This window comes from Haemaphysalis longicornis, unplaced genomic scaffold, assembly GCF_048455015.1.
Source record: "Haemaphysalis longicornis isolate Haplotype H1 unplaced genomic scaffold, Haemaphysalis longicornis Haplotype H1 scaffold_5, whole genome shotgun sequence".
In the NCBI taxonomy this organism is placed as follows: domain Eukaryota; kingdom Metazoa; phylum Arthropoda; class Arachnida; order Ixodida; family Ixodidae; genus Haemaphysalis; species Haemaphysalis longicornis.
The window spans coordinates 90,131,593-90,149,033 of NW_027526385.1; the positions used below are offsets into that span (position 1 = coordinate 90,131,593).

General features: G+C 46.8%; 1 protein-coding gene across 1 annotated transcript in view; it reads left to right on the top strand.

The window, feature by feature from the left end:
• LOC144139813 (uncharacterized) overlaps positions 1 to 17,441 on the top strand; it is a 110,406-nt gene that overhangs the window by 14,517 nt on the left and 78,448 nt on the right. Inside the window, exons 4-6 of the mRNA XM_077672065.1 lie at positions 7,450 to 7,570; positions 10,884 to 10,950; positions 11,038 to 11,121. Of these exons, the coding sequence (XP_077528191.1) occupies positions 7,450 to 7,570; positions 10,884 to 10,950; positions 11,038 to 11,121 (272 nt within the window). The remainder of the gene's footprint in view (positions 1 to 7,449; positions 7,571 to 10,883; positions 10,951 to 11,037; positions 11,122 to 17,441) is intronic.

The following is a 17,441-nucleotide window of genomic DNA, read 5'->3' on the forward strand; positions in this document are numbered from 1 at the left end:
TGCCTGGGTAGCTCTATACTGTCTCTGCCTCTTTCTCTTGTCTGGTATCCCAGACGCTCTAATATCCTCCGACCCGTCTTGCTGCTCAGCAGCCGTTGTTGTTGTGACGCATTTACCGCCTCAATCAGTTAATCGATAGTATTAGATACACCCATACTAAGTATTTTGGCCGTCGAGGTGTTAGGGGGAAGACCTAGCGCACATTTGATGCCCTTTCTAATTATGATGTCGAGCTTTTTTCTGCCTTGGTTAGCTTCATGAAGGGGGCTACGAAGAGTACCCTGCTAACGCCAAAGGCTTGAAAGAGCCTGAGTAGATTAGTCTCTTTCATTCCCCCGTGCTTGTTGGAGATTCGCCTTAACATTCTGCAAATTTGCGCGACGGCGTTGTCGAGTTTGCGGATAGTCTCAGTATTTCTACCGGAGTCCTGAACGTATAGCCCGAGGACTCTGAGCTTGTCCCTTGCTGGTATAGGCTTGCCGCCGGCCTTCAGTCTTATGTCGCAGCCATTTCTGCCCATCCTTCTGTTGTTTTTGGAGACGAGGAAAAGCGCCTCGGATTTTTCGGCCGAACATTTGAGTCCCAGCGGCTCTAAGTAGCTTTCGATCTCGTCTATGGCATTCTGAAGAACGTTCTCAATATGTCCATCGCTGCCACGGTTTACCCACAGCGTGAGATCGTCCGCATACATGGTGTACCTTAGGCCTTCTGTCCTGTCGAGTTTTTCCGGGAGTCCAATCATAGCCACATTAAAGAGGGTGGGAGATAGTACCGAACCTTGTGGCGTTCCCGTGTTGCCTAGATTGATGTTTTCGAGGGACATACCTCCCAGTTCTATGTTTGCCGTACGATCCGAGAGGAAATTTCGCACGTAGTTGTACGTTTTAGCGCCTACGTTTAGCTTGCTCAAGTTGTGAAGGATGGCTGTGTGTCTGACGTTGTCGAAGGCCTTGGCAACGTCAAGACCGACGATGGCTCTCGTATCTTTACCCGTGTAGTTTATGATATCCTCTCTGATCTGGAGCATTACATCGCAGACCGAAAGCTTAGCTCTGAATCCTATCATTGAGTCCGGGTACAGTTCCTCGTCCTCGAGATGTCGGCTAAGTCTGGTCTGGACTACGCGTTCCATTAGCTTGCCGACACATGACGTGATAGAGATCGGTCTTAGATTTTCGAGTCTTAGTGTCTTTCCAGGTTTCGGAATGAGGACCAGATTGGCCCTTTTCCATTCCAGAGGAATCTCCCCGTTGTCCCAGCATTTTTGCATGTAAGCGGCTAAGTCATAGATGGACTCTTCGGTGAGATTTCGTAGCATTTTGTTGCTGACTTTGTCTGGCCCGGCGGCAGTTTTGGTTCTAAGGCGATTTAGCTCTGCTCTAACTTCCGCTACTGTAATCGGAGCGTCCAAGGCCTCGTTTGCGGCTCCTGCGTATTCAGGAAGAGTTTCGCGGGTGGACGGCCCCAGGTATCGGCTACGGACCTCGTCTAGTAAGTCTTGCGTGGTTCCCTCGAACTTGTAGACAAGGGTTTGGAGTTGCTGGCGCGCCTCCGATCTGGTCTTTTCCGGATCGAGTAGGTGTCTAAGTAACTTCCACGTTTTCGCGTTTCCCATTTCTTTGTTCATCTGACTGCATGTGTTTGCCCAATTTAGTCTGGTCAGCTCTAAAGAATAGTCCTCTATCTCCCTATTTAAGGCTGCAATCCTCCTACGTAGGTTCCTGTCCCATTTTTTATGTTTGAGTTTCTCCTCTAATTCTTTCTTTTTCCTCCATAATCCGATGAGGCGGCTGTCAGTCGTTTTGATCCCTTCGTCCGTCTCTATCTCGTCCGTTGCCGCTTGAGCGGCTTCGATAATTTTCTTACTCCACTCCCCAATGTCGCGTATCGGTTCGCTTGCCGTCGCGTCTATGCTTCTGAAAGTTTCCCAGCTAGTGATTTTGTGCTTGCGCATTTTCGGAACTGGGGTAACATTGCTGACTACGATTTCTATGATTTTGTGATCGCTGCCTAGGTCTTCCCCGGTATTTCGCCACGTGGCCTTGACTACGCCGTGTGTGAGGGTGAGATCGGGTGTTGTGTCTGACCACACACTATTACCTTGCCTCGTCGGATTCATCGGGTCAGTGATTAGCAGTAGATCGTGGTGTTGAATTGTCTGGCACAAGGCCCTACCTTTGACTGGAGTGTGTTTGTACCCCCAAGCTGGATGTGGGGCGTTGAAATCCCCCATGACCAACAAGGGAGCACCTTTGGTTAGATGTTTTGCTCTGAAAAACAAGTCTCCAAAATCGCATTTCCTCTGTCTGGGTGAGCTGTACACATTCAAGACGTATAGACTCTTATCCGTGCGCTTACGCGGGATGAGTTCCACCATCGTGTGGTCGATCTCGGTATTCCCAGTCTCGTGCTGCACTGCCGTTACGTTTCGCTTGACGAACGTGACTACCCGGGTGTCGCCTCCGAGTCCCGGGTAGGCTTTATACCCCGATAATTTGGAATTTTTCCCACATTCTTGAATCGCAATTATTTCCGGACGACCTTCGCCGCTGTCGAGGAAAGCCTGCAAAACCGAACGTTTTCTGCCGTAGCCCCTACTATTCCACTGCCAGGCTGTAAGATACGGTTGCCTGTGATCCATCGGGTCTGTTGAATTCTTGATTTTTCGAGCTCTTTTGCCGTCTAATGTTAGACTTATCTAACCGGTCCATGCGTTTCTCCATTTCCAGTAGTCTATCCTCTACCTTTTCCAGGCTCTTCAACTCTGCCATTGCTACGAAAACCTTTTCTAATTTCGACACCCTACTGGCGAGTTTGTCGTCAACATCGTTTAGTTTGGATTCAAGTTGTTCGAGAGGAGGAGAGTGGACTACCTTCATCGACTCAACTACCTGTTCCGATGCCTTTGCGATGATTGCGGTCTTGATTTCGTCAAGCTGCCTTTTCAGTTCTGCGTTTTGTTCCATTATAAGCTTATTTTGCTCCATCAGAAACTTATTTTGCTCTGTCAACTTCCTTACAACCTCCGCATTTGCATCCTGGGCGGTCCCACTCACCCAACCTACCTTTGGTGCGTTCGTCTTCGAGTTTTCCAGTGATGCACGGACACTGCCGCTGTTTTCACTCGAGCTATTAGCAGTCGATATAGTTTGAGTCCTCAGAGGTGGCAGGCGAGGGAAGGAGACGGATCGGTTCCTCGACTTGCTTCGGCTTCGAGACATGCTCCTCGCGCGATCCCGGCTCTGGTCCCTTCGGCTTGCCCGTTGCGATGCTTTGATGGTTGACTGCGCCTCTCTGTGCCTCCGCTTCTCGTCCGCTTCTTCTTCTTTCCTTGCCTGTTCTCCGAGCTTTCGCTCCCATTGTCTCTTTTTCAGGACGTACGGGGTGCGGTAGAGAACCTTGCACCTCTTGTCACCCGTCTCGTGTTCTTTTCCACACAGCTGACATTTTGGTACACAACGGTGTTCACTTGTGGGCGACGGATCACCGCATTTCCTACATTTGTCGGTGGGATTGTTGCTGCAGACGTCCGACCGATGACCGATGTCACCGCACTTAAAGCAGACTTCATACTTCTTTCGGTATAGGAAGCACTTGATGGGCGATCCGAAGCACCTGACCCATCGTGGGACTTGGGGATCGGCAAAAGTGATGATCACTGATTCGGATCTTCCCATCCTACGCACCCCGATGATAGGGGGGTTAGTGCGGTGGGAGAAACCGACCTCGAGTTCCTCCTCGGAGAAACGGAGATCGATGCCATGTACTACTCCTCTACTGCAGTTCTCCGGTGCTGCCATGTAGGACGTGATTTCGTAGGCCTTGTCTCCAATCGGTAGTTTTCTCAGAGACAGTACTTTCAGGGCGTCTTCTTGCCTCGGCGTGCTGTATGTTATGGTGCCTTGCTTGTCGTTTAACACAACTTGGTCTTCTTCTTTGCCTTTTTCCCACTGTACGTCGGCGGCAAGTCTTAGCATTCCCCCTACGTAGGGGACCGAGAGCTTGGTGAGTGCAAGTCCGCCCTTGGGTCGCAGAATCACCTTGTGGTCCGTGTGTGGCAGTCTCGGCAGATGCGATGCAATCGATTTTTCCGCCAGCTGCTTGCCAGCCAGGCGTGCTTTATACATATTCTCCGATGGGTGACCTCTTAACGTTTGTCGCTGTTCCGGCGGCGGCTGTTGAAAGCGTGTTGCACGGAGCGTCGGCGCTCTGTTTTTCTCGTCGACCTTGATCTTGTAGTTCCTTTACTTTTTTCGTCACCTTTGTGATCCAGTTTAACTCCTTAAGTTCCGTCGGATCAATGTCCGTACCTTCTACCACCACTTCCATCACCATTTTGTCGGCCGCGTCGGGCTGCCGCCAAGAATCTGATGGCGGACGCCCGGGGTCGCCGGGCTGCTAAGCCTAGCCTGGCTTGGCTTAGGGTTAGCGAGGCTGCGGCGTGGTCAACCAAAAAAAGGGTGCGAAAAAGTCTCAGAAAGTCCACTCACGGCTTGAATTTGGTATCCACGGAGTCCCTAGGAGTTCCGCAAACACAGCACATCACTTTCAAGCCAAAATTTGGGTTGTTCCTCTAGAGAAAAGGACATTTTACGGAGCCGACGTGACAGCAGTCCGCTCCCGCTGGCCCCCTAGCGGCCGCACACCGTACACCGTAGAGCGGCCCGGCACAAAACTGTGGCGCTGCTTTTGGGGCACTAATGCACCTTTGAACTTGCTACGGCACAGGAAACAAGCGGTGTTCTCTATGGTCAAAGCGGCAATCGCATTGCATACGATCCGTGCCCACCTCAGCAGGCGACGTGTAAACGATCGAGTGCCCCCTCGCGGATCCCTATCAGCGGCTTCAAAGCGCCTCGCAGTCACAACATGCCGCTAACCACACTCTCCTATTCCAGCCACTGTACCCGTACGCCGGCGACTTTCAGGCGCGTTTGTGTGTGTTGCTTATTTGTCACAGGGTGCTAAGCTGCAGGATTAACCTCTAGTAGGGTTAGTCATTGTTATCTATGAAATTCCCGATTCATGAGCGTTTTTTCCCCAGGTGGACACACAAAAAACCAGGACACACACGTTTGAAAGCCGACGGAGGGGCTAGGAGAGCTCCCGAACCGGAAGTGGCGGCACTCCGTGGGAGGAAACAATGTACCCATGAGCCTTTGCGCTTTTTACTGGTAACCTATCTGACGCGAACGATTCACAGGCGATCTACGGACTCCTATTTTGCTCGCGCTTCTGAGGATTTAAAATTTGACTGCTTAATTGATAGATTGATTTAACGCGCTGACGCAACGCAGGCGATGAGGCGCGCCGTAGTGGAGGGCTACGGATTAATTTTGACCACCTGGGGATCTTTAACGTGCGCCGAAATTTCGTAGACACGGGCGTTTTTGCTTTTCGCCTCCATCATTTCTGAAAAGCGGCCGCCGCGGCCGGGAATCGAACCCGTGACCTCGTGCTCAGAGAATTTAAAATTTACACTCTACTTCGGATAGGATGAGGATGGCAGGTCTGCCAAATGTGGTGAGGGTTGTGCGGAGAGAGAGGAAAAAGTGTCATGGTAGTGGACCACTTTGCTCAAGGAGTCAGCTGTCTCATTGTCCTTGATGCCAACGTAAGACGGTAGCCGCTTGAAGATTGAAGAGTATGCAACCAGTTGTTTTGGGGGTTGTCTGTCACAGATGAAGATCGATGTATATATATATATATATATATATATATATATATATCCCGCCAGTTACCCGCTCATGACAGGCTGTAGACGTTGGAGTCACGCCGCGGGGGTTGAAAAGAAGGTCCCCTTCTCCCCGTGTAGTCAGAGTGGCGCTGGCTACCACCCTCAAGTGTCAGATACACCTCTAGTAAAATATAAATAGCCCAGAAAGTGAGGGAGAACACAGTCGCCCAGATAGCCGAATTGGTAAGGCATTCGACATGTAATCGAAAGGCGTGGGTTCGGTCCCCACTCTGGGCGCGTGTTTTTCTTTCTTTCTTCTGTATATTTAAAAAAAATGTTCACTTCATTAACCGTAGTAAAAAAGAAAAGAGCCTAACCACACCCCTATGCCTCCTTTGGCGTCGTAGACTGCTGACCTATCTTCTATATATATATATATATATATATATATATATATATATATATATATATATATATATATATATATATAAACAGAATTTATATACAGAATATTTATATATATAGGATTGAAAAAATAAGGGTTGGCAGTCAAGAAAACCTCGGAAAGCAAAGGGGAGGATGTGGTAGGTAATTGAAACAGATAAATAATTTGGAAAGAAAGAAAGAAAGTGGAGAAAAAATGACCGCCAGGTGGGATCCGAACCCACGACCTCCATTTTTTCTCCACTTTCTTTATTTCTTTCCAAATTATTTATCTGTTTCAATTACCTACAACATCCTCCCCTTTGCTTTCCGAGGTTTTCTTGACTGCCAGCCCTTATTTTTTTCAGTCTTATTTTCAATGAGCCCCTCATTTCCTATTCTGATTCTCTACATGCATAGCGAGGGCCTCGGTTCTGGCAGTCTTGGTGCCATAGGGAGCTTAAGAGGGTTCAACTCTGGTCGACCACTCTCGACATGTCGTAGACACTCGAGTCACGGCCCGGGGGTTAAAAAGAAGGTCCCCTTCAGCCCGAGTAGTCCGAGTGGCGCTGGCAACCACCCCCAAGCGCAGAAAACAAAAATACCTAACATAAATACCCAGAAAGTGGAGGGGAAAAGTAGCCCCGCCGGTAGAGTAGTGGTTATCGCACCAGACCGGTATTCTGGAGGTCGGGGGTTCGGATACCACCTGGCGGGCATTTTTCTCCACTTTTTTTCTTTCTTTCCAAATTATTTATCGTAGTGTGAGTGCGTAGTGTGAGTGCGGACGCCGACGCCGCGGGACATACCTGCGAACAAGAGACGCTCCGCATCTAAAATAATTGATGCGTTTTGTAGTGCACAGTGACTCATTGTTGCCAAATCAACGTTGTGAATGCTGTGCCTAAACCTCTTGTAGTTGTCTTGTTTTCTGAAAAACTATCAGCTGCATTCCCCTTCTAGTGCTAAGAGTTCCATGAAATGGTATTAAGAGTGTGCACGCACATAAATTTACACTTTCACACATCTATCTGAGTAAACGAAACTCATGTTAAACGGAACTAATTTTTTCGGTCTCTTGAAGTTCCGTTTATCGAGAGTCTACTGTATACAGTTTAGCGACAATTCTGTAGGCTGTAGGCCAGTTTTGAGTCTGGGCGACGGCAGGTTTAGACCGAAAACAACTCCCCAGAGCGTCCGCTTCAAGAGATGTCCCTACGAACAAGTCACTCCCTTCGTATGGCTACATTACGCGTCGAGAACCTGCAACGTACGAGGCGTAACGCTGTTGTGTTTGCAAACTAAGCTTACCCCGGCTTTTTCTTCTTCGCCATTAATCTCCAAACCAGGGTGGCGGCATCGGCAGCACTTATCACGCACCTGTACGTACCATTGGGTGTCAAGAACCTGATACCCCAATCACGTCGGATTGTCAATGACGTGACGCTCTTCTTGGACAAGACCAAAGACGTAAGCTACAATCCTAGCTTAGTAGGAGCACATAGTTGAGCCCGTTATCACAGTTTTACTATCATTTACTACGCAAGTGCAGCGTAGTTATGAAAGCGAAGCTTTCTACGCCTCACTGATGGCGTCGCTGTCCCGAGCAAAACACGCGTCAGAAAAAAAATTACCCCACCTTCCCGCGAGGGGAACCCTGTGGAGATGCGACGCATCTTGGGGGTTCACTTGGTGTTTCCGTTGGGTTGATTCTCTCATTGCGTGAAACGTGTGAGGAACGCGTATGATGTATTCTTTATTTCTTTGGCCGGTGCTGGAACGACCATGGCTATGACGCAACGTGGTGCGGCTATGACGCAACACAATCCATCACAGTCCACTTTAATCCAATCCAATCCAATCCAATTCAATGCAATCCAATCCAATCCAATCCAATCTAATCTAATCTAATCTAATCTAATCTAATCTAATCTAATCTAATCCAAGCCAAGCCAAGCCAACCCAATCGAATCCAATCCGATGCCCCTCGCGAGAGAGTGTTCGCTATCGGAGAGGAGAGGGGTGAGCGGCGGACAGCGCAGCTCGCGCGGCGAGGAGAATGGGGGACGGGTGTGGACGGACAACAACGCCGTATGGAGGGACAAGGCGAGTGAATGAGATGCAGTCGCATCTAAAATTCAACTTTACACAGTGGGTTTTACAAAATGATGATGATGATATGGAAAGGCACATCGAACGCCTCAAAAAAAAAAAAAAAAAAAACGTTGCCGGTGGTGGAAATCGAACCTGGGTTCCTCCCGTTATGAAGCAGTCGTCTACCCGATTGTGCCATTCCGACAGGGCCGAAGCAGTATGGATTTCGGAGTTTTACTCCACTTGCATGGGAGAATCGTTGTTTAGCAGTCATTATATTTAAGAGAAGCCTGACTTTTTTGAGTGCTTGAGTGATGGTGAAAGGAAAAAAATGAAGGAAGCTCCCACTAACGCGTAAGAATTGGAGGTAGCGAAGCTGTACGCAACCTTCACGACTATCACGAATGGTTGAGTCCACGATTGCAGCTGATGTGCTTCCTCGCTGCCGCGACAACCCTATAAGTGTGAGCTTCCCTATTTTTTTTTGAAGTGATAATCATTGGACAATAGCAAGGAGGGACGTACGCTATGGCGTGTTTTTCTCGTTCCGAGCAAGTGTTGCCACGATTACTGCGAACGCTGGAGTCTTTTTTTCCGCCAATCGTGGGCAATCTTCCAAGTGAGTATGCCTGGCTTACAAACATGCGCCGATAACGCTGGGGAGTCGTTGCAAGGGACGCACACACGAGCGCTAGGCATGCACTTGGCTTTGTTGACTGCCGGGCGGTCGCCGCGAGGCCGGCGCTCACGTGCGCGCGTTCGACAATTTCTTTTTATTTTTAACTGGGGACACGAAAAATTACGATTTGCTAAAGACCTTCGCTCTTAAAAAAAATCTCCGGCGCTTTGTTGCGGTAGCTCAAGCCATAGCTGTTGAGGAACACTTGGACATTCTCGATAATTCGGTAATTACGCAATCTCCATGACCCATTAAATAATAAACTGATTATCAATAAATGAATAATTTGATAATTATTCAATAATTGGTACTTTCAGGATGACTGCGGCGTTGTATATTGTGTTGCCTTCGTGGGTGAACCGTTGCGCTGACCAATGCAGCCGGTGAATTGGCTTAAAGTATAGTTCAACGCCGCCAATAAACGCTTTGATTCGTTGCATCAAGCCCATGTAAGCACATCTTATGCTATAGTTTCTGCCGGCACAGAGCGACACTGCGGCATTTGATTGTCGCAGCAGATGGACTTTCCAGTCTCCGCTATTGTTGCAACCTTCTGTGGCTGTCGAATGCTTTTATTGTTGCATTTGAAAGGAAGCCGGGTATTAGCAGCCACATGACTAGAAGGAAATCACTGAAGCGCGCGAGCAAGGCGCGAGTTTCTTTACTATCTGATGGGCGTATAGCAGGGATATTTGGATTGGGTACCTTTCGGCCACCTAATCTAAGTACTGCATGCGCCCATTGACTGTATTTCGGCGCACGTTAAATATCCCCAGGTGGTCAAAATTAATCCGGAGTCCTCCACTACGGCGCGCCTCATCGCCTGCGTTGCGTCGGCGCGTTAAACCCTACAATCAACAATCAAGCCCATTGACTGCATTTGAAATGTATGTGAGGTTTAACCTCTTGATGCCCAAAACTTCATTTTTTGCTTAAGATTGTGAAAACGTTTTGGTGATTTAAAAGAACTTCCGACATCACAAATATGGAGCCTGAAAAAAATTTCGTTCATCAGGACGGACACAATGACCCACTGGGCACTGGGAAACACTGGACACTGGCTGCCCATATATCAGTTGCACAAGAAAGCTACCCTCATGAGCATGATTTATGGTTCAAGTGAATACAATAACGTAACGTTTGTATTGCCACCATTTGTATTAACAACGAAATTGCACAATTTCGCTTACCTATCACTAGCCCTTGAGCCCCCGGGCTGGATGCGGGTTGACACGCATAAACAAGACATTTCTTTAGCACACGGAAATATGTGCTGCCCTCTCTTTTCTTAATTTTCAAAGGTCCTGGAACTTTTGTCTGTCAACAAAGGGTATTAAACATCTGAAGAACACAAAATGCGAGAAAAAAATATTGCTTGAGTTCTTGCTCCTGAGCAACATTGGGCATCAAAGGGGCCATGAACACAAAATACAATTTTGTCCAAATTGGAAAAGAAAAAAGCTTTTGGGAACTCACTCAACTTAATTCCAGTCACGAAAAATGATTTTTTTAACAACAAACGCAGTTAATGTTGAAGAAATTTTAAATTTCCCGCCACAGTGACGTAATACAGGCATGAGTGGCGTATTGCGTGCCAGCATAAAAAACATTTCTAACAGTGCTTTAACGGCACGTTTGCATTCAAGTGGTGTACCATCAAACCGGTATATAGGCACCACCACAATCGCCCAGTCATGTTACTTGGCGTCGATTGGTCGTTCAGTCATGACTGGTTATCGTCGGCCAATCACACAAACAAGATTCTGTGACGTCATAGAGAATTCCCCCAAAACGATTCGCCGCTGCTTCACTTGTGTTCTTTGATATCTCGATTATTTGTTTGAATTTTGCGACGAAATTGGTACCATTGTTAGTGAACAAAGCAGTGGTTTTATTGAACGAACATCGCATTTTATGTTGATAGCGCCTTTCAAAAAACGCGGAAAAAAGGTGTTGCAGGTACGTCTTAATTTCTGCAAACTCTTGAACCGATTCTATTTTTGCTTGCAGGAAGTCAGTAATCTTTTCATCAACAACTACCACATCTTTGAGGAAGATTTTTACAGGAGAGTAGACAGTAAGTGATCCAAATTTGGAGATTACGATGTTAACTGTGTGAAGCTCTAGTCTTTTATTCCTCAACTCTGGAGTGTGTCACCCGCAGGCTGCGTCCTGAAAATCGGCGAAGATTACAGCGGCATAATCGGCGGCGAGTCACCCATTGAAAGCGTCCAGAAGGCCGTAGACCGTGAGTACCTCGCATCATTTCAGGAAGCGGGTTCGATCCCCGGCCGCGGCGACCACTGTTCTGGTGGAGACGAAAAGTCGTGTGTTCGAGATTTCGGCGCACGTTTAAGATCTCCGGGTGGTCAAAATTAATCCGCGGCCCTCCGCTACGGCGCACCTCATCGCCTGTGTAGCGCCAGCGCGTTAAACCTCGCAATCAGTCAATCAATCAATCAATCAATCAATCAATCAATCAATCAATCAATCAATCAATCAATCAATCAATCAATCAATCAATCAATTGCATCACTTCAGGGCCGTGGTTCTCGTTCATGGATGCGCCGCTGTGTTATTTGTTTCCGGGATAGGTACTATGCAGGCACTTCTGATGCGATACCGAGCGTGTTGGTGTTGATATGGGGCGCTCTGCCCCTAAACAAAACTACAAGATATCAAATCACCTTTATTTACAAAAAGAATGTGGAATTGAGCTTCGAGATCATTTCCAGTAAAGAAAATTGCCGGAGTTCATAAAAATTGAAGCAGTTCCACACGACGTGAAAGCTGTCAAGAGCGGAGCAGTGACCCGCAAAAGGGGCTGTGGCGCCACCTTTTGACTAGTTTCAGTGTCAGCCTGGCGTTGATACGGAAAGTAGCCAAGTGAGAGCGCCGCAGCTCCTGAAAACGGATATAAAGAGATACTGCAGAATTGAGTTTTTATTAATTTGGGATAATAATGCGCTAATTCATGACTTTTTCCTCATTTCATATTATTGATTGATTGTGGGGTTTAACGCGCCGACGCAACGCAGGCGATGAGGCGCGCCGTAGTGGAGGGCTCCGGATTAATTTTGACCACCTGGGGATCTTTATCGTGCGCCGAAATCTCGTACACACGGGCGTTTTTGCTTTTCGCCTCCATCAGAAAAGCGGCCGCCGCGGCCGGGAATCGAACCCGCGACCTCGTGCTCAGCAGCGCAACGCCTTAGCCACTGAGCCACCGCGGCGGGTCATTTCATATTATTGTGCACTTATTTTTGACCCAACAACGGCAGCCTCCGTGGAAACGGCGCAGCGTAAAATCACCCCCAACACTTTGCATATGAGTACCGTGTGCCTGTCTGGCGCTATGGGATTGACGTCGGCTTCGTAACGCGAGCGACCAAGGTTCGATCCCGACCAGGGAAAGCGGTGATCTTTTCGAAGCCTCTGTTTGGGTGTGTGACGCCGCGCGACTATAACGGTGGCTAGATACCGTGACCCTGGGCGAGCTACGGCGACAAGCCGAGACCATAAAGTGCTCCGAACTTACAACCGAGCCGAAAATGACCAGAAAAAAATTCTGTAGTTTTTGTGGTATTTTCGCGTGTCATACTGCCGTCTTGTCGTATTCTTGTCGTGTGGGGATTTTGATGTTTAGTCTTGTGTCGTATTCCTGTCCTCATTTAGATGTTCCATCGTGCTGAATTCCTGTCTTGTCGTGATCCTGATGTTCCAGCAGTAGTAGTGCATGGTTTGAATGTTATTGCCCATTGTGTAGAGTAGCGTAAATGGCAGTTCTGTTGTGACTCCAGGAATGTTTGTAGTTGAGAAAATTCACTTTGTCGTTACGACGGAAATGTGTGTCGTAACAACTGGTGGCTTTGTCGTAACAGCAGGACTTCTGGTGTCACAACAAAGCTTTTTCTGCCGTACGACAGGAATTCTTGTTAGGTTTTCGCGGTATCCCTGTTGTGATTTTAGACTCGGAAACTTCAGCCTTGCTGGGGCTCGGACCCCGGTCGTTCGCTCCAAACCTCACGATTCTACACCTAGCCTACTCAGGTCGAACAGGGGAGTTCTTTTCGCGGATGTGGTTTAAAAAAGTAGGAGGAGTGTTCGAAGCAACCAGTAGATGGCGCAGGGTGCGCACAGGAAGTCAAAAACGTTTATGCAAAAATGTGGGCAAAAACGCTAAACCACGGACCGGTACAGGAAGAACTGTGCGCAGGTTGCGGCAGGGAGCCAGAAACCATGCGACATATTGTAACGGAATGCAAAGACATCCGTCTAGTCCTCGGCGTGGGAGACATCTAGCTTCCGGAAGCTCTTGCCTTTAAGGTTAACGGAAAAGTGAACTGTACAGCAGTAGAGGTTAGTAGAAGGAGGCTAGAACGTTGGTGGTGAAAGAGCAGAGCACAATGTGGGAAGACATGCGAACAAAGAAGTCAGACTAGCACAAAAAATTCATAAAGGTATTTTTTTTGTCTACGTGATTGTACAGTGGCATTACGACTAAGGTCGCTATGCAGCACCACCCCGTTACGTGGAAAGGGGAAGCCGCTAAGCATGATCATCAAGTGCCGGGCTTCGTGGGAACCAATGTTGCTCGCTGCTTCCAGGGCCTTGTGCTTGGGAAAGTGATGGGGAACACCACAATGAATATTGCTGATCCCTGTAGTAATGTCATACGATCCGCGTTTGCAGCTTATGTATCCCATGCTCCTATTCAATGCCCACCTTTTGTTTTTTATTGTTATGCTGATGTGTTGTGATTTTAAACAATTCCCTCTTGCATGCACTTATGCGTCACCAGAACTGAACGGTTTATTAAATGCCAACATTTTTGTGTGTCTGGCTTCTCGTACAGCTGGCATGTTCTGCAAAAAGCCGATGTTCAGACATATGCAACGCGGATAAGTTAAACGCACAAGCCATGCAGCAAAGCCGCACGTTAGCGTTGCCTGCGAGGTTCGGCAACAGGAGAAAATAAAAGGGGAAACAGAGTTTAGTAAGGCATTGCGTACCGCTGAAATGCCCTGACGAGCCTCTCGAGGTTCGCGGACCCACGTTTGAGCACCGCTGTTGTAGGGTACTCTTTATAAGCGCAGGAATAAGCATGCGAAACAAAATTTATAACTTAACATTTAGTATATCGTCCTTTAAACAGACCACAGTACTGCTTATTATATTACGGCACTATAATCATTAGGAAATTATACCATCCAACTAGCGTTTATTACACAAAGCTTCTGATTTGCCAAATAAATATCGCAATAGACAATCAAACACGTGTAGCCACTTCCAGTTGGATTTTTTTAGATCGCGATTTTTTGCTATATTTTGTATTCTCGGATTGGGGCTAGCACGCCGTCGTTAAGCGATGCAGATAATTTTATTATGAATTTATGCTTCTTTGTCATGCCCGCAACAAGGTCGCCTCCCCGACACTGCAGGACGGGTTTTGGACAAAAGGCTAGCTGAGCTCTGCAGGAAACCGAGCAAGCTAACCTAATTTGTCTTAACCTGACCTAACCTGAACTGCTCTAACCAGGCATGACCTATAGGAACTGAGTCTGATGAAACCTAGCCTTATCTAGCTTGAGAAAGCCCAACTAGTGACGTATTAAAGATGGTAAAGAGTGAGCGAGGGGTCTTTGGCCCCATGTGAAATGTTTGGATTTAAACAGGGGTTGAGAACAAGGACACTTACTCCGCCTGTAGCTCAATACCGACTGGTGATATTTATTTTTCTGCTGCAAATAATGCAACTATAACACTAACGCGTATTCGACATCAGCGTGGCATCTGAAGAATTAGTATTTGTGACATAACGGGAAGCTTGAATAAAGTACGGCCAATACATTTCAAAGCTTTAAAAAATTCAATGAATTTCATGTTTAGTTTTGTTTTTTACTTTTCTGCATTCTTGATATGTTTATCACCCTCCTTTCTCTGAAGGACGTGCCCGACTATAATCGAAACAAACTTGTGTGTACGCCACTGAGCCCAAACAAGCTAATATAAAGTAACCAACCATGCATTAAGCTCGGAAGGACAGGGATGGCGTTTGTTAGCTTAGGACCTAACCTAGACTAACCGAACTTACACTAGCCCACCCTAGTGTAACAACAGCCGAATTATTACTCCGGTGAACAAATTGAAATAAAAATGAGGGTCACAAGACTCCTAAAGCCACTTGTAGCGTCAGGCTCCGATTCATGTTGATTTACATTGCATTACAAACTGCGGGTTTGCACACACAGGCGTCGTGAGCTCCACTAGGTTTACGTTTACTATGCAGCAACAACAACAACAACAACAACAAAACAACAGCAACAACAGCAACAGCAACAGTAGCAACAACAGCAACAGCAGCAGCAGCAACAACGACAACAACGACAACAACAACAACAACATCATCAACAACAACAACAGCAACAGCAACAAAAACAACAGCAGCAGGAACACCAGCAACAACAACCACAACAACAACACCGCAACCACAACCGCAACAACCACAACCACAACAACAACCACTACAACAACAACAGCAACAACTCGGTTCAACGTACTGACTGCATGAACCGCGATGCTGATGTGGCCCACGCCACTGCTGCCATTGACTACTCTACTGGGTTTCGCAGTTTGGCTATTTTCTTCTTGCCAATGCGTCATCATGTTCTTGGTCTAGACATGCCTAGACGAAATTGATGGTTTCGGAAATAAACGCGCAGGACTCATATCACACAGACAAGTTTTCTCAAACCCGACTTAAAGTGACGTCGAGTGTCTTTCGTTGATTGAGAAAATATCATTCGAATCCCCCGATAATCCCTCGGCTTAATCTCTTCTAATTTTTAACCACTAAAATGTAAGAAAAGCTTTGAGCTCAACGCACCTTCCTGAGGTACACCATTTGCTGGGTAAATGTGCAGGATTATAAACCGCTCACTTGAACCTTAAATGGCTGATAGGTGAGGTAGTTTTGCATGCCTAGCGTGTTTGCGATAATTTAAAATATTCGGGGTCCATCAGGAGACTATGGAACAAAGCTTCGTGAGTAAAAGAATGGTTTCCCAGTGCTGCGTATGTACGAACGCACCTCTCGTTAAAGATTAAGATGTAACAAGCCTGTTGTTAACGAGGTATTTCGCCGAAGAAACCGAAGTGGGGAATTTGAAATTCCACTCTACTATAAAAAAAAAATCATCTGTTTGTTTTGTTCAGAACGTTCGTATACTGGTGATCGCACTTCGCGCATTGTGCTCGGTAAAAACATTCTTACTGTTTGTTTACATATGAAATATTTATAGCCTGTTTTCTCTCAGTATAAACACACTGTGTTTAACAAATCTGCGGGAATAAGGACGGAATTACGACAACAGTATTTTCGAGCAGCTCTTCTAAATTGGGATGCGTTGTCTACTTCTGAAACTGTATTCCAACAAGTGGGATGTGCAACAATAAATAGTTCTTTGGTAAACGAGCTGTTGTAAGCAACATCTACTGTGTTATGCCGGGAAACGATTGTCTTCCTTACTTCATTGTGTTGTAGAGAGCCTCTAGCGCAGTTGCAAACAGGACACGTGTTTTGAAAACGTAGGCCGACGAACTTTGCCTATTGTTCAAGAACTTTACCAGTTGTGCATAAAAATGGGACGGCGTTTGTGCCTGGACCTTGTAAGGTATTTATTATACTCCTCCATACACTGCACGTGTCACTGTAGCAGCTGACGGAGGAAATAAACTACAATATTTCCTCGGAACTTTCTAAACCACGCAGAATTTCTTGATCGACAAATAATTATGTCAATTAATTATCTTGCAACCGTAGAACTGAAGAGTGGTTTCGCCAGTTTTCTGGCATAGGAAAATTTTCAGTCTCAACGAAGAGCTGGTATTTTGATTTCGTTTGGGCAGGTTAACTTTTGTCATGCCCTAGAAACTTCTGACAAAGACTGCGCGTTCAGATGTCAATTTGTGCACTAGGTCAGACTGGCCTGCCTTTAGCTTTCAAGCGTGTGAAGGCTATACGGTTTCGAGTCGTTGGGTATATTCCTAAGCCTTTCAGTTCTTCGTTTTGCTACTCGAGGGCTTGTTTTTATTCCTCGCTCACGCAAGACATTGACCTGCTTTCTTGTTCGGTAGATTTCAGTCATGGCCGGGTTTATTAACGTGACAATGACTAAAATTTTCGAAATTTCATTTCGAAATTTTCTCGTGTAATTTTCGAAATTTCCTCCAGCTTTGTTAGCCACCTCCCCAATGCCCAAATTCTTTTGAGGAATGCTGGAATTCTTGTTGTTTGAAATAATTTTTAGGAGAATGTGGCAGCTACCACACGAAATCAGCCATCACATTAATCGCGAATTTACGAACGGTTGCGTGAGTTTGCCTAAATGAGCGGGCACCGGACAAGATGCTGAATTCCTTAAGCATGCAATGGTTTTCATGCCCACTCGTGATGGAAAGCCGCACGGTGAACTTTAGTGGAAACCAATCCAGTTTCTCTGCAAAACGGAGGCGGCATCTGTACTCTAGAAACATGCAGAGGGGCCGCGAGCCTACTTTTATAAGTCA